This window comes from Hyla sarda, chromosome 4 (genome assembly GCF_029499605.1).
Source record: "Hyla sarda isolate aHylSar1 chromosome 4, aHylSar1.hap1, whole genome shotgun sequence".
Lineage (NCBI taxonomy): Eukaryota > Metazoa > Chordata > Amphibia > Anura > Hylidae > Hyla > Hyla sarda.
Window position 1 is genome coordinate 272051774 of NC_079192.1, and position 23236 is coordinate 272075009.

General features: G+C 42.6%; 1 protein-coding gene across 18 annotated transcripts in view; it reads left to right on the forward strand.

The window, feature by feature from the left end:
• The window catches only part of GRIP1 (glutamate receptor interacting protein 1), a 598139-nt gene that overhangs the window by 398568 nt on the left and 176335 nt on the right, over positions 1-23236 (forward strand). Inside the window, exon 2 of one of the 18 annotated variants that reach the window (XM_056574203.1) lies at positions 646-764. The exons of 16 other annotated variants lie outside the window; for them this stretch is intronic. In XM_056574203.1, coding sequence (XP_056430178.1) covers positions 716-764 — 49 coding nt within the window. In that variant the 5' untranslated portion in view covers positions 646-715. Of the gene's footprint in view, positions 1-645; positions 765-11028; positions 11053-23236 lie in introns of those variants that run through there. One more of the 18 variants, XM_056574213.1, reaches the window with a different exon arrangement.

Here is a 23236-nt window from a genome sequence, read left to right on the forward strand (position 1 = left end):
CTCACTCCTAGCCCTCAAGATGATCGGGGCTGTCCCTGACAGCTCTGATCATCGCTATTTTCTGGGTGATCGGGTCACCAGAGACCCGATCAGCCCGGAATAGCAGAAAATCGCATGTCTGAATTGACATGCGATTTTCTGCGATCGCCGACCCCCTTGGCGACCGCGACCCCCTTGGCGATGTGCCGGGGTGCCTGCTGAATGATTTCAGCAGGCATCCCGATCCGGTCCCCAACCGGCTAGCGGCGTCCTGAACAGGTTTAAAGGAGGGATGTTGATACAACCAAACTTTGAAAGCAAACTTGTAAAGAATTGGGCTGTTTTCTATAGTGTTTTGAACTTTTTTTGTGTGGTTGTTTGACTTTGTGTGATTGTTTGTTTGACTTTGTTAGTTTAGTTGACTTTCGTAGTCTAATGTTTAATTTTGCAGATGTCATCTGTGCCCCTTGATTATTTGAGAATCTCTGTAGGTAAACTGTTTATGTATGGCTTCTGTATTATAAATCCGTTGCCGCAATTTTTAAATTACATCAGTCTACATTATCCTGGACCCTGGTCATCAATAAATTTTTGTATATTCCACTTCTTTGACACCATGGAAAATGATCATGAAAATCCCTTGATATATACCCAATATTTCCTTAGAATGCTACCACAAGCTCTACATGCTGAATCGAGTAATTGATGATTAGTCAGAGACTGGAAAGCTTGCAGGATGGAGAAACGTGAAAGCTGTCTATGTACCAAAGGAACAGGCTGTGCAGGTGCTAATCTTCTAAATCACATCTCTGACAGTTTGATGGCTAATAACTTTCTTGCAGAGAGCAAGTTTCAATGATCCTGATATTGATGGATGAGCTGCTGGAATCTTGGATATCCAGCAACAGCAAGAATGCTGTTAGAGGGCAAAGAGACAATAAAACCAGCTTCATGTTCTGTAGCAAATATGTCAAAATCTATTACAAATGTAAGAATAAACAGTTCACAAGTACTTCCTCAAGTGTCCACGTCTTGCCTACATCTGTCAGGTTGTAAACTTCACCCGCATAACATTTTGTGCTTTATGTTGTCGCATATATGTTGACCAGTTTTAGACAACAAAGGTGTTTCAGTGATGAGGATATACCTTTACAACCTCCAATTCCACCTCCTTCAATAGCACCAGCCTTGTCAAAGGACTTTCCCTAGCTCTAGTCAATCTACTGACTCAGTGGTGGTGACCAGCCTGTTAATCCCTTCTTAGGCTAAGTTTCCATTTGTTTGTTTTTTCTGGCAGTTTTTGGATTTCTGCCACTGCAGTTTTTGAACCAGAGGCAGAAGTGTATTCAAAAGGAATAGGACATATAAAGGAAGGACTTATACTTCTCCATTATGGATCCACTTCTGACTTTGGCTCAAAAACTGCAGTGGCAGGTTTCCAAAAAGTGCAAACTTAGCCTTAGGGACCTATCAATTTTTTTGGAAGCTAAAAAAAAATGATATTGCTGGCTGCATAACAAACGCTACCATCACTTAAAGGGGTACTCTCGTGTAAAACATTTTTTTTTTTTAAATCAACTGGTGCCAGAAAGTTAAACAGATTGGTAAATTACCTCTATTAAAAAATCTTAATCCTTCCAGTACTTATTAGCTGCTGAATACTACAGAGGAAATTGTTTTCTTTTTGGAACACAGAGCTCTCTGTTGACATCATGACCACAGTGCTCTCTGCTGACATCTCTGTCCATCTTAAGAACTGTCCAGAGTTGGAGAAAATCCCCATAGCAAACATATGCTGCTCCTGACAGTTCCTAAAATGGACAGATATGTCAGCAGAGAGCACTGTGGTCATGATGTCAGCAGAGAGCTCTGTGTTCCAAAAAGAAAACTATTAAGATTTTTAATAGAAAGATTAAGATTTTTTTAATAGAAGTAATTTACAAATCTGTTTAACTTTCTGGCACCAGCTGATTTAAAATAAAAAGTTTTCCACGGGATTACCCCTTTAAGGAAAGATTAAAGGATGATTTAGTACACCGTTAGCTTTCTCTAATAGGTATGTAGGGGGACCTGGCTTCATAGAAAACCCTACGGTAGTTTTAGGCGTGGTCACGGCAAGTGTTTTTTAGGGTGTGTTCAACATAGTGAACATATTTTCGTAAACTGTACTAACTGTTTATTGATGAGTGTGGTATTATCCCACAATGTACACTGTTTAAAAAAATAAAGGGAACTTTAAGATAACACATCCTAGATCTGAATGAATAAATGAACTAATCGTGTGCTGACAACAAAATCACACAAAAATGATCAATGGAAATCAAATTTGTCAACCCATGGAGGTCTGGATATGGAGTCACACTCAAAATCAAAGTGGAAAACCACACTACATGCTGATCCAACTTTGATGTAATGTCCTTAAAACAAGTCAAAATGAGGCCCAGTAGTGTATGTGGCCTCCACGTGCCCGTATGACCTCCATACAATGCCTGGGCATGCTCCTGATGCGGTGGCGGATGCTCTCCTGAGGGATGTCTTCCCAGACCTGGACTAAAGTATCCGCCAACTCATGGACAGTCTGTGGTTCAACGTGGAGTTGGTGGATAGAGCGAGACATGATGTCCCAGATGTGCTCAATCGGATTCAGGTCTGAGGAACGGGCGGGCCAGTCCATAGCATCAATGCCTTCCTCTTGCAGGAACTGCTGACACACTCCAGCCACATGAGGTCTAGCATTGTTTTGCAATAGGGGGAACCCAGGGCCGACAGCACCAGCATATGGTCTCACAAGGGGTCTGAGGATCTCATCTGGGTACCTAATGGCAGTCAGGCTACCTCTAACAACCACATGGAGGGCTGTGCGGTCCCCAAAGAAATGGCTCCCCACACCATTACTGACCCACTGACAAACTGGTCATGCTGGAGGATGTTGTAGGCAGCAGAATGTTCTCCATGGCATCTACAGACTCTGTCACGTTTGTCACATGTGCTCAGTGTGAACCTGCTTTCATCTGTGAAGAGCACAGGGCACCAGTGGCGAATTTGCCAATCTTTGTGTTCTCTGGCAAATGCCAAATGTCCTGCACAGTGTTGGGCTGTAAGCACAATCCCCACCTGTGGACGTCGGGCCCTCATACCAACCTCATGGAGTCTGTTTCTGACCGTTTGAGTGGACACATGCACATTTGTGGCTTGCTGGGTTGTTGCCTTCCTAAGGCCTTCTCCATGTCTCCTGATGTACTGGCCTGTCTCCTGGTAGCGCTTCCATGCTCTGAACACTACGCTGACAGACACAGCAAACCTTCTTGCCACAGCTCGCATTGATGTGCCATCCTGGATGAGCTGCACTACCTAAGCCACTTGTGTGGGCTGTAGACTCAGTCTCATGCTACCACTAGAGTGAAAGCACCGCCAGCATTCAAAATGACCAAAATATCAGCTATGAAGCATAGGAACTGAGAAGTGGTCTGTCGTCACCACCTGAAGAACCACTTCTTTATTGGAGGTGTCTTGCTAATTGCCTATAATGTTTACCTGTTGTCTGTTCCATTTGCACAACAGCATGTGAAATTGATTGTCAATCAGTGTTGCTTCCTGAGTGCACAGTGTGATTTCACAGAAGTGTGATTGACTTGGAGTTACATTGTGTTGTTTAAGTGTTCCCTTTATTTTTTTTTGAGCAATGTATTTGTGCCAAGCAAATTATGTGGGTAAGACGGACAGTTTTTTTCAATGACTAATGTGTTGCACAAAATGAGAGTCAGCTTGTTAGCAATACATATCTAGAAAAAACAGTATGAGGTTCCAGGCAACTGAGCTCCTAAACCCAATAGGGGAAGTAACTGGGACAACATAATTCAGAGCAAAGAATCTCAATGGACATATAAGCTGCAGACACCTAAACCTCATGGGATAAATTACTATATCTCGTATGAATGCTTACAGCTAAGTTATGGAAGTTATTATATAATATTATAATATATTGCTTCTCTGATAGCAAGAGGACATTCTTTGCACCGATATATTGACACATATGTTCAGAATTAATCTATTTTAGAGTTGTTGTGTTGCCATTAGTAATAAAGTTCCAGCAATATGGATAAGAGGAATTATTAGACCTTGGGTGTGCTATTAATTGAAGCTGCAAAATGCTGTCTCTGTTGATCATAGATGATTATATTTAGATATTTTGTAACAAATGAATGAGTCAAAGCGTAACAAAAGAAGGAATGGATTACATAGAATTATGCTCTGTTTTTCTATATATTCTGATGTTATACAGTGACCCCCTGACCTATGATGGCCCCGACATATGATAATTTCAACATGCGATGGCCTCTCAGAGGCCATCGCATGTTGAAGGCAGCATCAACATACGATGCTTTTGTATGTCGGGGCCTTCGCATAAACGGCTATCCGGCAGCGCTGACTGCTTCAGCTGCCGTTTACGGTGCCCCGTGCCCTTTGCTGACGATCACTTACCTGTCCTCGGGGCTCCGGCGCGTCCTTTTCGGGATCCCCTGCATCGTCAGTGCTCTCCATCGACGTCATCACATTGCTGCGCACGCCGTCCCGTCATCCAATAGGAGCGGCGTGCGTAGCGACGTGATGGCGGCGACTGAGAGCGCGGATGCCGGGGAAGAAGAGGCCTTACCAGAGCGTCGGGGACACCTCGGGGACGCGGCGACAGTGATGGACGGCAACATCCCGGGCAGCGGTGACGAGCGGTGACGGTCTGGAGCGGCGGGGACAGGCGAGTACAACTTCCTCTAACAGTGGTCTACAACCTGCAGACCTCCAGATGTTGCAAAACTACAACACCCAGCATGCCCGGACAGCCGTTGGCGTGCTGGGTGTTGTAGTTTTGCAACATCTGGAGGTCTGCAGGTTGTGGACCACTGTCCTATACTTTACATTGCACGGATCCCTCAACATGCGATGGTTTCAACAAACGATGGTACATTTTGAACGAATTACCATTGTATGTTGAGGGACCACTGTAGTTGCTGTGTCTGTCATACCTAGCCCCCGATGCAGGAAAAAGGAGACATAATGAAAGCACAAGATAAACACAAATATAAATGCAGTAGTATCTTTAGGATTAATGATAAGGCTTGAAAGGCTTCTGAATATAAAAGGCTTGTAAAATAATTTAGTGAATTCCTAATGATTGTCGGGAGGCATTTGAAGGATTATAGGCATGGGTTGGGACTGTGCTCTCATGAGGTATTAGTGATCTATCTACATTCACACTTGTCAGATTAGTCTTGAAAGCAGTTTATGCCATAGCCAATATTGCATCCATTCAGTTACTTTTTGCCTGTCATTGACGCCAGGATGACTGCTTCAGTCCGCTACAGTACACTTCAAAGATTGTTCAGCAATAGCTTGAAGAACACTATAGAGAGCTTAAGCTGTTGACTTGGTCTCAGAATTCCCCAAATCTAAATCCGAATTAACATCTGTGGGATATGTTGGAAAAACAAGTCTGATCCATGAAAGTTCCGTTCCTACTGGCTGTTTGTCAGCGCAGTTTTGACTATACAACAGTATACATATACAAGACTATACTATACAACAGTATACATATACAGTAAACAACTATACAACAGAGAGCTACACAATATTTAATGTCATGGCTCATCTGTGTATTTTCATCAATTATTAGGTGGATGAAATATATACAGTAACCCCCCGACATGCGATGGCCCCGACATATGATAAAATCGACATACGATGGCCTCTCAGAGGCCATCGCATGTCGATGTCAGCATCGACATACGATGCTTTTATATGTCGGGGCCATCGCATTAACTGCTATCCGACTGCGCAAAATGCTTGAGCTGCTGTCGGATAGCAGTTTGAGCATCCCGGACAGGTTCACTTACCTATCACCACTGCTCCGGGTCCACTTCACGATCCTCCGGCGTCTTCCGCATCTTCTCCAGGGTCCGGGCCTTGGTTTCCGGCGACGTTATTACGTCACTACACACGCCGCGCCTGCGCAGCAGCGTAATAACGTCACCAGAAAGCGAGGCCTGGACACCGGAGAAGATGCGGAAGAAGCCGAAGGATCCCGAAGAAGACGCCGGAGCAGCAGGACAGCATCGGGAGCCCCTGGGACAGCATCGGGAGCTGTGAGGACCTGGTCCGGAGCGGTGGGGACAGGTAAGTACAGCTTCCTATACTTTACATTGCACGGATCCCTCAACATACGATGGATTCGACAAATGATGGGTCGTTTGGAACGAATTACCATCGTATGTTGAGGGACCACTGTATATATTTATATATATATATATATATATATATATATACACACAGTGATCCCTCAACTTACAATGGCCTCAACATACAATAGTTTAAACATACGATGGTCTTTTCTGGACCATTGTAACTTGAAACCAGACTCAACATACAATGCTACGGACAGTCCAGATCTGTAAAACCTGTCAATGGCCAGAAGAACCGACCAATCAGAATGGGCATTCACTGGTAAAACCCCTGTATTACTGAAGTGTATGCACTGACTGGCTGCCTGGTAGCGCCCCCTACAGTACAGGGAGGAACTACAAGTTCTGTACTGCTCCTTACCTGTGCCAGGGTTAGCTGCTCCTTTGGACACCAAGTAAGGGCGGCTCCATTTGGGACACTGTGTGTACTGTATAGAACCCTGAAGAACCTACTGCCCTCTACATAAACCATTGTTTCCCAACCAGGGTGTCTCCAGCTGTTGCAAAACTACAACTTCCAGCATGCCCTCACAGCCTTTGGCTGTCCGGGCATGATGTGAGTTGTAGTTTTGCAACAGCTGGAGGCTCCCTGCTTGGGAAACACTGACATAGACAGTGATTTACAGCTCCCAGCAGATCTTTATTACTTTTATAAGTAAGGACTTTCTTTATCTATATTGTTTTCTGCTTATTTTTCTTTTATCCTCACTTTTTTTCCTATTTTTGGATGACATTTTGGTGGCTTCAGAACCAATTACCAGGTTTCCATAGAGTTCTGGTCTCAACATACAATGGTTTCAACATACAATGGTTGTCCTTGAACCAATTAATATTGTAACTTGAGGGACTACTGTATGTGTGTGTGTGTGTGTGTGTGTGTATATATATATATATATATATATATATATATATATATATATATATATGGTACATTCTAACTGTATAGGATTTAGCTTCAAATTCATAATGGAGACACTTAAAATGTGGATGCTTATATACAAGTTAACTGTGACCTTTTGTGTCTGTCATCTCAGCTGTTAGGGTAGGAAGTCATCATCATCAAATTTTCTGCACAAAATGTTGTATAAAAACCTGTGGTGTTCGATGTCATTTCCATTTTGCAGCTGTAGAACATGAAGATAAGACGCTATAGCCACAAGTTTTCCTACGTCTCACTAAAAACTTGTTTGCTTACATGCTTTTCAGTTATAGACACCAATAGTACACAATAGCATCACATGAAATAGAGAAAAATGGTTATTGCTATGCAGAAGAGATATATATATCTATATATACACACATATATATATACAAGCCATCTTGAAACCTTTTGACACTTGTAATCGTCCTCCACAATAGTCTATACATTGCAGGTAACCAGATATTGATCAGACTGTAAAACATGCAGAGGTAAACAAAATTCATTCCAACTAATCCCGCACTCGAAGCAATGAACAGCGTTTGAAGCACAGACTAGAGAAACATCCACAGCATCAAAGAGCAAAGTATTATTGGAAAGGTTTCCTGACTTTATTTCTGTCGGGTCACTGGCCTTACAATGCATTAACAATCTTTTGCTGTTTGTCAATAATGATTCTAAAACATTAAATAACATGTATTAAAGGGGTACTCCGGTGAAAAACTTTTTTTTTTTTTAAATCAACTGGTGCCAGAAAGTTAAACAGATTTGTAAATTACTTCTATTAAAAAATCTTAATCCTTCCAGTACTTATTAGCGGCTGTATATTACAGAGGAAATTCTTTTCTTTTTGAAACACAGAACTGTCTGCTGACATCGTGAGCACAGTGCTCTCTGCTGGCATCTCTGTCCATTTTAGGAACTGTCCAGAACAGCATATGTTTGCTATGGGGATTTCCTTTTACCCTGGACAGTTCCTAAAATGGACAGAGATATCAGCAGAGAGCACTGTGGTCATGATGTCAGCAGACAGCTCTGTGTTTCAAACGGAAAAGAATTTCCACTGTAGTATTCGGCAGCTAATAAGTACAGGAAGAATTAAGATTTTTTAATAGAAGTAATTTACAAATTTGTTTAACTTTCTGGCACCAGTTGATTTAAAAAAATAATAATTTCACCGGAGTACCCCTTTAAAGTACTACTCCAGACTTATAGGGAGGGATCTCGCACGCCGCACCCCGTTAAAATCGGTGCCCGGAGCGTGTTCGCTCCGGGTCTGATTACCGTCGATCACGGGGCCGGAGTGATCGACACATTGTGATGTCATGGCTCCGCCCCTGTGTGACGTCATGCTCCGCCCCCTCAATGCAAGCCTATGGGACGGGGCGTGACAGCTGTCACGCCCCGTCCTATAGGCTTGCATTGAGGGGGCGGAGTGTGACGTCACAATGCTCCGGCCCTGTGATCGACAGTAATCAGACCCGGAGCGAACAGGCTCCAGGGACCGATTTTAACGGGGTGCGAGATCACAGGGGTCCCCAGCAGTGGGACCCCCGCGATCAGGCATCTTATCCCCTATCCTTTGGATAGGCTACAAAAGATCCAAAAATAAAATGACTAATGTAAGCTGAGCCTCCACAGGATATACATGTCCCATATGGCACTTCTGGTTCATCCACATATCAGGAGGTCCTTGACTCTTCAGTTTGCTGCATTTTTCCCATAACTCGTCTTGAATGGAGCAATCCAAAGTTTAGCAACTACCTTGTCATGTGGAACACGAGTCGCATGACCCTGATCAGAAGTCCTCTGTTCTTCTGAAGAGTGCATTATTATCATTATTGATCATACCATCCTCTTTGTTGGATATATTAATGAAAGATGATTTCTTCTAGAGACTAGAGATATAAAATTAAGAAATAAATGTCCTCTAATGTTGTATTTACACTGCCTTCATAAAGGGAGCCAGATGGACCGCAACATCATCCCATGTTTTTGTTGCACTATGCTCCAGGCACAGCACCATGGCATTACTTATGAAGGCGAGCCATAATGCATATGTGAATAATGTCAGACGCTATCGGAGCATGCGTTTTTTATTTCTTACTTAACCACCATATATATATATATATATATATATATATATATATATATAATGTCTCTGCTTCATAATGTGCAGGTTAAAATGTATTGTGAAATTAAATACAGTCTGTAGTGTAATTAGGTACGGATGGATTACAGAATTGGTATTAGGATGGTAACCCAGGTAACAGAGCGGTGAGGTTTATTAGACCTGTCTTATTAAATCTAGCTGCTATTTTCAAGATTTTGCAGTAACAATAAGAATTTTCATCTGCAACTGGGATTTATAATATTGTAGTAAAGACATGGACATCTGATTGTTATTACTAGATGTTTGTTGATGGGATTAAAGGGGTTCTCCAGTGGAAAACTTTTTTCTTTAAATCAACTGGTGCCAGAAAGTTAAACAAATTTGTAAATTACTTTAAAAAATCTTACTCCTTTCAGTACTTATTAGCTGCTGAATACTACAGAGGAAATTATTTTCTTTTTGGAACACAGAGCTCTCTGCTGACATCACAAGCACAGTGCTCTCTGTTGACACAGTTGACACAGTGTTCCATTTTTAGAACTGTCCAGAGTAGGAGAAAATCCCCATAGCAAACATATGCTGCTCTTGAAAGTTCCTAAAATGGACAGAGATGTCAGCAGAGAGAACTGTGGTCGTGATGTCATCAGTGTTCCAAAAAGAAAATAATTTCCCCTGTAGTATTCAGCAGCTAATAAGTACTTAAAGGATTAAGATTTTTTAATAGAAGTAATTTACAAATCTGTTTAACTTTCTGGCAACAGTTGATTTAAAGAAAAAAAAGTTTTCCACTGGAGTACCCCTTTAAATGCTCCAAAATTCAAGGTAATAGTGTCCCATGATTTACATAAAACATATAGAAATCACTTATTTTAACGCAATGTATATGCAGAATTAATGTAAGTAAAAAGTAACGTATCTTGTGCACATTTTATATTACTAGTACTGATCCATAATACCGTGTTTCTCTGAAAATAGGACCGGGTCTTATATTAAATTTTGCCACAAAAAACACACTAGGGCCTATTTTCAGGGTAGGGCTTATTTATTTACAGTAGGGTATGCACATTGAACAACATGGCGGTTCCACGGTACGGTATTTACACCCCCCCATTATCAACATGTGATAGGCGCAGCTCTGCCCCCCAACGTCCCTGCCCCCCAGCCCCGCCGGTTTATCAGCCCAGTGCTGCACCCCACATCAGGGGACTAATCATTTGTCACCCGCGAGCGCAGCTTCTCTCCCCCCCCCTGCAAATAATTGTCAGCCGCTGCGCTGTATCTATTCCTGTGCCCGGGCTGCAAATATTAAAAAACAAGCTTTAACTTAACTTGAGAAAGCGTTCTAGTGGACGTGAAACTGTTGGTGTGTTCCTCTCTGCTGTAACCTGCTAATCGAGCAAATAAAGAAGCGGTTTTATTGTACAAGTACCTGGAGTGCCGCCTGCTATTCTCTATCTATTGATAAAGCTTTAACTTACCTTCGTCCTCCGTTCCCCCGTTGCTAAGGCACCGGCCTCATGTTCCCTCCGCTGTTCTTGCTGCTTCCTGGTGTTGGGATGTCACAGAGCCTTCAGCCTATCACCGGCCGCAGCAATGTCCCGCCTCGGCCAATGATAGGCTGAACGACTGTCATGTAAGAAGCCGGACAGCTTCTTACATCACAGTGGGCTCAGCCTATCATTGGCCGAGGCGGGACATTGCTGCGGCCGGTGATAGGCTGAAGGCTCTGTGACGTTCCCATGACCGTAGCAAGAACAGCGGAGGACAGGGAGGCCGGTTCCTTAGCAACAGAGGAACGGAGGACGAAGGTAAGTTAAAGCTTGTTTTTTAAATATTTGCAGCCTGGGCATTGTCTAGGTCAGTGGTCTTCAACCTGCGGACCTTCAGATGTTGCAAACATTTGCAACATCTGGAGGTCAGCAGGTTGGAGACCACTGGTCTAGGTCTTATTTTCGGGGTAGGGCTTATATTGCAGCCCGATAATCCAGCTAGGGCCTATTTTCGGGGTAGGTACTATTTTCGGGGAAACACGGTAGCACCATGTATATACAAAATACATTTTTGGGACTCACTTAGAGAAAGTACCAAAATGTTTCATATTTTGGCACTACGTGGCTTATGTGAGAAGTTTTAATAGTCAATATGCTGTTCAGTATTGGTTTGACAGTCCAGCTGTTAAGTTATTTCAGTATATACAATAGAAAGGGGATGGGGCTCTTCTCACCAATGATGAACCTCACAGTAAACGTCCCGTTGAGGACACTATGCCAGAAATGATTGAAAAAACAAAATAGTTTTTGCAGAGTAAAAGTGAGTAGGTAAATCTTATTGTTCTAGTGGACTATAGGTCAACTAAACTAATAAGGTCATTCTGGACCTCTAGAAGGAAACCGTATGAGATTTCGATTATTCCACTTTGTCAATGTTTTATTGTCATTAGGCCCAAGAAAATCACAACTTTTCAAAATGTTTTTCTTGTTAAGGTAGCCCTATGAGGTCTTGTTTTTTGTTTCATGATTTTTTTTAATTTTAAGAGATTTTTTTTTACAATGTTCAACTGTTAAAAAAACATGATTGTATTCTGTGGCACTGATGGGTGACAAAGTGATTATTTTGAATTTTGAGGCAGAACTAAATGTGTTGTGTGGTGTTTTTTTTTTTTCTTCAGAAACCTACTTTTACTGGCAACTACTACATCATATAAAATAAAATAAAAAAGAAAGAAAGAAAGAAAAGCTAAATGTATACTGCCAGCGTTGGAGGAAAAAAACAAAAAAAAACATCTTATTTGCTGTCTTTGGCATGTACATGTCTGCTTTCTTCCAAAAATCAGAACCACATTTGTCAAGATGTTGTGTGGTATTGCAGCTCAGTTCCAACTGGCAAAACCCTGGGATAGATATGACAATGTTTTTGGAAAAAGTGGCCATGTGTTTCTAGACCTGAACTACCCTTGTAAATGGAGTTATGCCACCAGCAAACCCCCTGTAGTAATGTAATTTGCTGTATTAAGATTTATTTACAGCATTGGTGTTGGTACATCTCCTTCCCAAAATTTTTACTAGACACTTTGTTATAGTCCGTTTTTCCTGTGAAAAAATTTGTGGTCCAATCGAACATTCCCCTAGATTCTAAGAAAGGGTTAATAAAGTATAACATATTTAGTTTAGATAACTAGAGATGAGCGAACTTACAGTAAATTCGATTTGTCACGAACTTCTCGGCTCGGCAGTTGATGACTTATCCTGCGTAAATTAGTTCAGCTTTCCGGTGCTCCGGTGGGCTGGAAAAGGTGGATACAGTCCTAGGAAAGAGTCTCCTAGGACTGTATCCACCTTTTCCAGCCCACGGGAGCACCTGAAAGCTGAACTAATTTACGCAGGATAAGTCATCAACTGCTGAGCCGAGAAGTTCGCGACGAATCGAATTTACTGTAAGTTCGCTCATCTCTATAAATAACCTTAAACTCTGCTATGAATAAAGTTGGGTCCGTACCATGTTTGAGCTGTACGTTATAGGTATGTATCAGGATAGGTCAATATTGTGGTAGAACCATTAGCTTTGGGGTACGTTCTCACCTGGCATATATTGCTGCGTATTTGCTGCTACGTATTTTATTTCCCATTGAAGTCAATGGGTAGGAAAATACGCAGCAGAAAATAAGCAGCAAAATACGCCAGGTGGGAAAGTACCCTTGATGGACCAAACTTATTTCCGTATGTGTTCTCTAAAGTATACTTTAGAGAAATAGTGAAAATAGTCATAGTAGATTATTTTCTTCTTATTAAACATTCAGCATACCTATTTGCTGGTGTCCCAACGTATAAGCGATATATAAATCAACCAAGATGTGAACCTAGACTAGGGCTGCTATGACAAAAGTTTTCCAACTTCAAAAAAGTTGTCCTAGAACTGAGTAGAAGGACATGGAACGCTTCCTTAAGTATTGGAAAACTATAAAACATAACCGAAAATGTGTCCCTTCATGTATTGTCATACTTGAAATATTCATGATTTAGCTGTTAAGAAAAGGATTCTGTCATGAAGCTGTAAGTCGCGCTAGACTGCTTGATGAACATTGCATATGAATTTCAAATGACAGCATAATACAGTGTTAAATAATTCATTTCTTGCTGACGCAGTTGAATATCTGAAAAAGAGTTCAAGGTTTTTACATGTAAGATAAATGCAAAAATGTGTTTTTCATTCCTGTTTTCTCATAATGACATCCTCTTATTATGTTACAAGTTCACTTTACTGTAGTATATGATCAAAATGAAGGGTGAAATGAATGCACAAGTGTTCTTTCGTACTTACAAGTAGGAATTGGATGTGTGTGTGTGTGTGTATATACATATTTATATATAAAAAAGCAGGAGAATACAGCAGCACACTGCTTGCACAAAGATATAGGTGAAATATGAAATGCTATATTGCTATAATGAAAAATGGAGGTGTTGCGCTTACCATTTGGCCAAATAGTGTGTACCATCCCACCACAATAAGGTGACCTCATTTGGACGGACGCTACACTATGAATGGGCTTCTGAGCCGTCAGTTACCAGGCTTGTAAGTGGCTACCTCCATGTTGGTTCCTGCACCCCACCCGTTTTAAAAGGTGCTGGATGTCTCAGTGTTTACAAGCCTGGTAACTGACTGCTCAGAGGCATATTGATAGTTAAGGGTCCTTCCCAATTAGGCCACCTTATCGTGGTGGGATGGTACACACTATTTGGGCAAATGGTAAGCGAAGCACCTAATTTTTTCATTTTTCATTATAGCAATATAGAATTTCATCTATATCTTTGTACTAGCAGTGTGCTGCTGTATTCTCCTGCTTGTGTACATTTAGCCTAGCAGCGTGCTAGCCAACTTATCATATATATATATATATATATTGTGACGATCCGTCTTGGGGATTAGCTCTGGGATCGTCCTGGACTACGCCACAGGATGCGTTTCTTCTCAATAAACCAGCAAACAAACGCTTATAATGCAAATCTGGCACCTTGCCAGTTTTATTAGACAGGTTGCAGGGAAATAAATAAACAAAAAAGCAGGAACAAAACAAAATCCTAGATCGTCTGGTCACTGACTAAACAGATCAGCTTGTCCTGACTAACAACCGCTGAGCTTCCCTCAGCCGGTTAAACATATGTCCCCTGCAACCTTCTACTCACATTTCTCATCACTTTCTTTGAGCCCCTCATAGCTCGGGCTGTGTACTCCTCAGCAGGCTCTGTCTCTTCCTTACAGCCCACATGCTGTCTCCTAGGAAGAGCCCAGATTAGACTGAGTCTCCATCTCATATACACTTCCCTTCCTTCCTGCCTCATTACTTAAGAAGCAGGTGAGAGCTTCTGCAGGGTGAGCTAAGGAAATACACCCTTTCCTTGCCACACTGCCACATATCCCCCCCCCTTTGCTCAGACCACCGGGAAGGAGCACATGTATTTGAAAGGCAGAAACCATCTGCCTTTCCTTTCTCTTGGACAACTTTTGTCCCAGGGTCTCTGAAGTCCTTGACTTTTTTCTTCCGGACTTTTACCAGCCACCAACTGCAAGTCTCTCGGTCACACCTCTCCAGTACCAGGTTCTTCACCCTGGTGTGGGCAGGGTTCTTGAAATTAAGGAGTGAGAGGACCGATGCTTCGAACCTTTGTCTTCTTCTGGCTTGCCGGGCCTCTGCTTCAGAGAATCTTTCGGCCTCAGTGGCTTCACCAACCACTGTCTTGTTCTCTGTACCATCAGGGGACCTCTGACACGGGTCCATTTCAGTTTCAACTTTAGAGGACTTCCCACCTGGTTTCACCTCAGTCTTGACTTCAGTGGATTTCTCACATGGTTTCACCTCATCCCTTCCAGCTTTCTCTTCAGGGGCACCAGCTTCCTCAGGTTTGGCTTCAGAGTCTTTGGCTCCTTCAGATTCTTGTGTAGAATCAGCTTCTACTACTGTTTGGCTCTTCTCTGCAGCTTCTTCAGGCTTACTCTTCTCTTCACCTGTAGCGTCAGTTGTGCCATTCTCTTTACTCACAGCTTTTGAGGTTGACTCTGGTTTAGCTTCTGCTTCAGAGGATTTCTCTGCCTCAGCATTACCTTCAGAATTTTTGGTCTGCTCAGGTTCAGAGGATTTCCCACCTCTCTTCTCCTTAGTCTTCACTTCAGAGGATTTCCCACCAGGTTTCAGCTCAGTCCTAGCTTCAGGAGACTTCTTACAGGACTTCACCTCAATCTTAGCTTTAGAGGACTTATCCGCAATCAGAGAAAGCATAACTGTATCCTGTAACTTCGGCCCCAGAAGCCTTTCTTGAGCCAATTCCGCCATGTCTTGGTCTCTGCTCTCTTTTAGGACTTCCTGGTCCTCTTCCTTTTTCTCACATTTTCGCAGCTTACACTGGAGCTTAGCGGACTTCATCCTCTCACTGTCAAGTAACTCTGTCAAGTCCCTGGCAGTATCTTCCGATGACAGCAATTGTTTCCTCAATTGTTCATTGTCCGCCAGCACAGCCACCTGCTCGTAGAGTTGCGCTCCCAGCAAAATCAAGGCAGCTACGTGGGACCTTCTGCGCGTTTCGTTCTGCGCTTCCAGGCTCTCTTTTAAGATCTTCATGTCATCTTCCAGCTTTATATATCTCAGCTGCTCACTCTTGAGTTGTGCGGAGATCACCTTCTCACTGTCCAGCAACTGTTTCTTGGACTTCACTAACTCATTGATAGATTTTCCACTCTCACCAATCTGTAGAGATAGATCTGAGATCTCCTGTTGCAAGTTCTTGTTTTCATGTTGCAGAGTCTCAACTTGTTCCAGGGCCTCCTCATACTGCTCACGGAGCAAGATATTGTAATGACGAGCAGATTGAAGAGCATGTGCAAGGGCATTCTTCACCTTGACTTCCTCCTCAAGTTGTCTCTTAGCTTTAGAGACACTCTCCAGATTGCTGGCAAGAGCTTCAGCTTCCATCTTCATTTCATTCTTCTCTTTTTCTATTTTTTCCATGGCTACCAGGCTAGCCTTGTGATCACTCTGCAGAGCCTGATATGCACCATGTAGAAGACTCACTTCTTCTTCCTGGAATGACATCCGCTTGGCCAGACTCTGCACTTCACTCTCCTTGCTGGTCACAAGACCGTGGGAGCGGGACAGTTCATCCTGCAGAGCCACAAACTCACTTCTGTGATGCTCCATGACTTTTTCCAGCTGAAGCCTCACTTCTTGCTCTTTTTTAAAGTCAGCAAGTGATTTGTCCCTCTCCTCTGTCAAGCGATGTACCTCTTTTTCTTTCTCCAACAACTTCACAGAAACCATCTGCAGGGTTTCTTCCAGATTCTGGATCTGCTCCAGTTTTTTTCCAAGGCCAGCTCGTCTTTTCCGAGACCTTTTACTGACAGTGGTCTCCTCACTCTCGCTGTTAGACCTTGAGACATCCTCTGGTCCTCTGTCAGACACTCGACCCAGCTCTTCTCCATCTCTAGATGAAGTCTCCCCCTTTTCCGTGGTTGCGGCCACTTGTGCCTCATTATTATCATTCACAACAGGTGCCACTGACACCTGGCACTCTTCCTCTCCCACCACGTTGGCAACTCTGGAGACTCTCGCTAAACACTCCCGTCGGACCGGCAATCCCTTGGCGGTAAGTTTGTTGCCCCTAGCAACAACTTCAATGGCTCTTGGCACCAGCGAGTCAGGGAGATTCCTGATCAGTTCCTCTGAACTGTCTCTCGGCTTCTTGGCAGACTTTTCTTTTGTCTTGTCACAGTCTCCTTCACTTAGGACTCTGTCTGTGACCGTAAGTGCAGCCCCCAGCTCCACTGGTACTCTTTTCTGGAGTTTTGGTTTTTCCACAGCCATCTCTGGAGCTTCTATTCCAGTCACCACTTTAACTTGACTCGCGGACTGTTCTTCAGCTCCCCTAGTGGTCTGGCACACTCCCACCTGACATATACCTAGGGTCTGCTGACACTCCCTGTCCTCAGCTGAGTTACTGTCCCCTGCTATGTGGTGAAAACCAAGTGTTGTGAGCCTATCAGGTGTTCCTGCTCTAGTCACCTGACTATCTTCCCACAACTGCTGAAAAAACGGAAAATCCTTCCCCAGCACTACTTCATACTCTAAGGTAGGCTCTACTGCAACCTTGTGACTTATGGTACCATAGGGAGTAGAAATACACACATTAACTGTTTTATAACCCCAAATACCGGCTTGTATAGACACTATAGCGGGGTCTGGCTTTCTGCTGCTGGTCTTTACCAGACTTATTATACATTTTGGATCTAACAAAACAGTTATCTTTTTACCTTCTATTTCCAGCTCACACAGGTTTTCTTTTGTCCTGCGAGAGGTGGGAATAGAACTCTTTACATCAGAACACATTAACTTAAGTGTTTCAAGAAAAACATTATCAGCCTGCATGGGTTCACAATATACAGCCCCATTCACACAGTCCAGTAGAGACCCCCCAGTCCTCACTCCTTCCGGAACCTTTGTGTGAGAACTCTCAGGTGCACTCTCAGCATCCCACAGCTGCCAGAAATACGGAAAGTCTCTGCCCAGTACAATTTCCACTGTAAGTTCCGCACATACCTCCATCATATGGCTTACTGTCCCAAAACATGTATCAAAGGTAATTTGAACAGTCTTACCGGGCTCCGGGCGGGACTTCACAAAGGGAATTATTTCTGGCATAATCCGAGATACAGTCTGGCAACAATCTAAGTCCACCCACAGTGGGATTCCGCCCACCGACAACTCACGGGACCTCGGCTTCTTCTTGGCGTCCACCGGTTGTGGCCCACGTCGGTTGCTCCCAGCAACAGCCTTTCGAGGTTGTCCCATTTTCTTGAAAAAAAATTCTCGATCCGTTGCCCCTAGCAACGCTCCTCCACAGACACCAAACTGTGCTTGAACTCCTCTGCTGGGTTCCTCCGACTTGCAATCTTGCAGGGGGTTGCTCCTAGCAACGGCTCCTCTCCAACTCGCTTGTTGGTTGCCCTTGGCAATGGGTTGCCCTTAGCAACGGCGTGCCCGCATCCTCCACCAAAATGTGACGATCCGTCTTGGGGATTAGCTCTGGGATCGTCCTGGACTACGCCACAGGATGCGTTTCTTCTCAATAAACCAGCAAACAAACGCTTATAATGCAAATCTGGCACCTTGCCAGTTTTATTAGACAGGTTGCAGGGAAATAAATAAACAAAAAAGCAGGAACAAAACAAAATCCTAGACCGTCTGGTCACTGACTAAACAGATCAGCTTGTCCTGACTAACAACCGCTGAGCTTCCCTCAGCCGGTTAAACATATGTCCCCTGCAACCTTCTACTCACATTTCTCATCACTTTCTTTGAGCCCCTCATAGCTCGGGCTGTGTACTCCTCAGCAGGCTCTGTCTCTTCCTTACAGCCCACATGCTGTCTCCTAGGAAGAGCCCAGATTAGACTGAGTCTCCATCTCATATACACCTCCCTTCCCTCCTGCCTCATTACTTAAGAAGCAGGTGAGAGCTTCTGCAGGGTGAGCCAAGGAAATACACCCTTTCCTTGCCACACTGCCACAATATATATATATATATATATATATATCTGCAGAGGAAGTCATATTTCCCCTCCACTACAGATTTCATGCCAACAAGCTCTAGTTTTATCAAGTTGCTTAGAATATCTACTTTGTATATCACACAATCATTTCCTGCCAATGTTCACAATCAAATTATTTTTTTCAACTTTTTTTTTTTTTTTTAATCGCTATATCAAAATTCCAGTGCGTCAGAAGTTTACATACACCAAGTTGACCATGCCTTTATATACAGTCATGGCCTTAAATGTTGGCACCCCTGAAATTTTTCTAGAAAATGAAGTATTTCTCACAGAAAAGGATTGCAGAAACACATGTTTTGCTATACACATGTTTATTCCCTTTGTGTGTATTGGAGCTAAACCAAAAAAGGGAGGAAAAAAAGCTAATTGGACATAATGTCACACCAAACTCCAAAAATGGTCTGGACAAAATTATTGGCACCCTTAACTTAATATTCGGTTGCACACCCTTTGGAAAAAATTACTGAAATCAGTCGCTTCATATAACCATCAATAAGCTTCTTACACCTCTGAGCCGGAATGTTGGACCACTCTTCCTTTGCAAACTGCTCCAGGTCTCTCTTATTGGAAGGCGCCTTTTCCCAACAGCAATTTTAAGATCTCTCCACAGATGTTCAATGGGATTTAGATCTTGACTCAATGCTGGCCACTTCAGAACTCTCCAGTGCTTTGTTGCCATCCATTTCTGGGTGCTTTTTTGACATATGTTTGGGGTCATTCTCTTGCTGGAAGACCCAAGATCTCAGATGCAAACCCAGCTTTCTGACACTGGGCTGTACAGTGCAACCCAAAATCCATTAGTAATCCTCAGATTTCATGATTCTTTGCACACATTCAAGGCACCCAGTGCCAGAGCCAGCAAAACAACCCCAAAACATCATTGAGCCTCCACCATATTTCACTGTAGCTACTGTGTTCTTGTCTTTGTAGGTCTCATTCCATTTTCAGTAAACAGTAGAATGATGTGCTTTTCCAAAAGGTTCTATGTTTGCCTCATCTGTCCACAAGATGTTTTCCAAGAAGGATTTGGGGTTACTCAGGTTCATTTTGGCAAAATGTAGTCTTGCTTTTTTATGTCTCTGTGTCAGCAGTGGGGTCCTCCCTCATCTCCTGCCATAGCGTTTCATTTCATTTAAATGTTGATGGATAGTTTGCACTGACACTGATGCCCCCTGAGCCTGCAGGACAGCTTAAATATCTTTGGAGCTTGTTTGGGGCTGATTATCCACCATCCGGACTATCCTGCGTTGACACCTTTCATCAGTTTTTCTCTTCCGTCCATGCCCAGGGAGATTAGCTACAGTGCCATGGGTTGCAAACTTCTTGATAATGTTGCGCACTATGGACAAAGGCAAATCTAGATCTCTGGAGATGAACTTGTAACCTTGAGATTGTTGATATTTTTCAAAAATTTTGGTTCTCAAATCCTCAGACAGTTCTCTTCTCCTCTTTCTGTTGTCCATGCTTAGTGTGGCACACACAGACACACAATGCAAATACTAAGTGAACTTCTCTCCTTATTTTATCTGCTTGCATGTGGGATTTTTATGTTGCCCACACCTGTTACTTGCCCCAGGTGAGTTTAAAGGAGCATCACATGCTTGAAACAATCTTATTTTTCCACAATTTTGAAAGGGTGCCAATAATTTTGTCCAGCCCATTTTTGGAGTTTGTGACACTATGTACAATTTTCAGTTTTTTCTTCCCTTTTTTGGATTAGTTCCAATACACACAAAGGAAATAAACATGTGTATAGCAAAACGTGTTACTGCAATCCTGTTCTGTGAGAAATACTTCATTTTCTAGAAAAATTGGACATTTTCAGAAACCAATCTCAGGGCTTTATAGGCTTCTGATAGGCTTTTGCACAACATAGATGGCACGATTAGCAAAATGATGTGGAGATATTAAAGAGAACCTGACAGCTATTTCACGCGCACTAAATATACTGGGTTATAGTGTGGGTGAATAGCTTGAAAATGAAGTGTCACTTATGTTTAAGATTATGTCCTTCCTGACTTCTGCACTATGTAGGTGGGGAGCCTGCTCACCCAGCTCCCCTGCCTCATCAATATTCCACTCCCTGGCCCACCTCCTTTCTGTGACATGAGAGCCGGGTGTAGTGAGGAGCATGGCGCTGATCCATGCAACCCCCCCCCCCCCCCCCCCCACAGGCTCTCACATCACAAATGGGGCGGGCCTGGGGTAGAATACTGATGAGTCAGCTCCCCGCCTACGGTTGGAATGGCCAGAAGTCAGGAAGTACATAATCTTAAAAAGTAAGTGACCCTTCATTTTACAGCTGATCACACTCACTATAACCCAGTATATTGGGTTTAGTGTGGGTGAAATAGCTGTCAGATTCTCTTTAAAGCAAGATATCAGCTAGGAAATAGCTAGGTATTCCATACGGACAATGCCCCCAAGCACAGTGGGTGGCAATTTGGATTAACAACAAATTTTCCATCACAAAGCCCCAATATCTATCCTATAGAAAATTTTGTGGCACCAGAATTCCAGCAACTTATTGTGAGAAGCTTGTGGAAAGCCCCGAAATGTGTGACCCAAGGTAGACAATCTAAATGCAATGTTATCAAATAATCACTACATGTATACAAATTCCTGAGCCACTGGGAATGGAGAAAAAACTGAAAGAAATCATAGTCTCTAGTATTATTCTGACATTTCACATTCCAGAAATATAGTAGTGATCTTTTCTGACCTAAGAGAGGGAATGTGTACTAGGATTAAATGTCAGAGATTGTGTAACACTGCGCTATAATGAATGTGGATAACTTGAATGGAAACTAATCCAAGGAGGAATAAAGCTAAATTGATTTTAAAAACATCCACTTCATACAAAATCAGCAGAAAAATAACATTCTTAGTCAAGGCTATAGATACCGTATATATTCCTAGAACATAGTCTGTTCTAGAAAATGTATTCTTGACCCCTCATTTTCTACAACAAGCAAACTAAGTGTTTCAGAACACACTAAACCTTATACAGACCACAGGCCAGAACCCCGCTATATACAGACCCCAGAAGAGATTCTCCATGTATAGTGGGCAAGGACCAGACCCAGACAATGACCTCCCTTACAGACCCTAAACCGCCCTTTTAGAGAGAGAGATTTTTTTTTACTAATTAGCATCAGATACTGAAACATGTTTTTTTTTCTGTTTCTATTTTCAGGTTGTAAATTTTTTTGTATATTTTTATGGGGGCAGCCATCTTGCTTGAACCGTTTTTGACAGCATTTAGAGATATACAGTATTTTACAGCAAGCCCTATGGACATAGGCGAAAATAGATTGAAGCTTTATTCTAAATGGGAAAGGTGTCTCGGCATTTTCAGTGGCCTTTTTAAAGGTCATTCTGGAGGAAGGGGAGACTGATCTGTGAGCATTAGCTATTTTGTGTACCTCTGTTATCTATATACTAGTGTCACCTTTTACTCTACTCCTGTCTGTGTTGATAAGGAGAGAAGCAGGGATAGAGCAAAAAGACGAGGAGGGCAGCGCCTTGTGTAAATACATATATAAGGTTGAAAGCCGTGTGCCGTCAGTGCAGGAAGCTGGTATCCATGGCAGGAACCCCCGGAGAGCAGCGTGTAGAGGAAGAAAAAATGCACTGCGACTGACGCTGCTTCAGAAATATCCTTAGGATTTCACAGTATATTAAAGTAATTATATTAACACACAAAAAATACTTGATTTAGTCAGCAGTTGCACGTTTTGGAAGGAACAACTCCCTTCCTCAGATTGCAAATGTGTTTTACACATATAAATATGAAATATTGCTATACGGAACCCTGTGGACTTTATTGAGAGCTGGCTTTTACAGCATCCCAAGAACATAACCATTGTAATGTTAACTTATAGTCCTGCAAAAGAAAATTTCTTCCAACTTCCTAGTGTAATAACCTAGGCCACCTCAAATGACTTCATGAGTATTTTTGTCAATTTCATCCAGAAAAGCCTGAATGGCAGAATGTGAAAATTAAATAGAGAATTAATAAAATGATCTTATAAGTTATTTATGTGCATTCACCAGTGACTGGGCTCTGCAAAATGTAGAACAATTTATTAAAATGATATGGTAGACCTGACAATTGGCTGCACAATGCCTGAATATATAATGATAGACCACAAAATAGGAGGACTGTCTGTCTTACACCTTATTATATAGAAAATTGGTTTAGAAGCAGAGAATTGAATTTGCCTGGTGGGCTTGCAGTTGTTATTATATGCAGCAGATTGAAGTCCTGAAGGAAATTGGCAGGAGGAAATTGTCACATACGGAATGCAATTCAAACTCCAAGTCTACAAGGCTTTTATTAATGTGTCACTAGTCTTCTAACACCCCTTTATCTCCAAGTATACCTCAGATTTAACCTC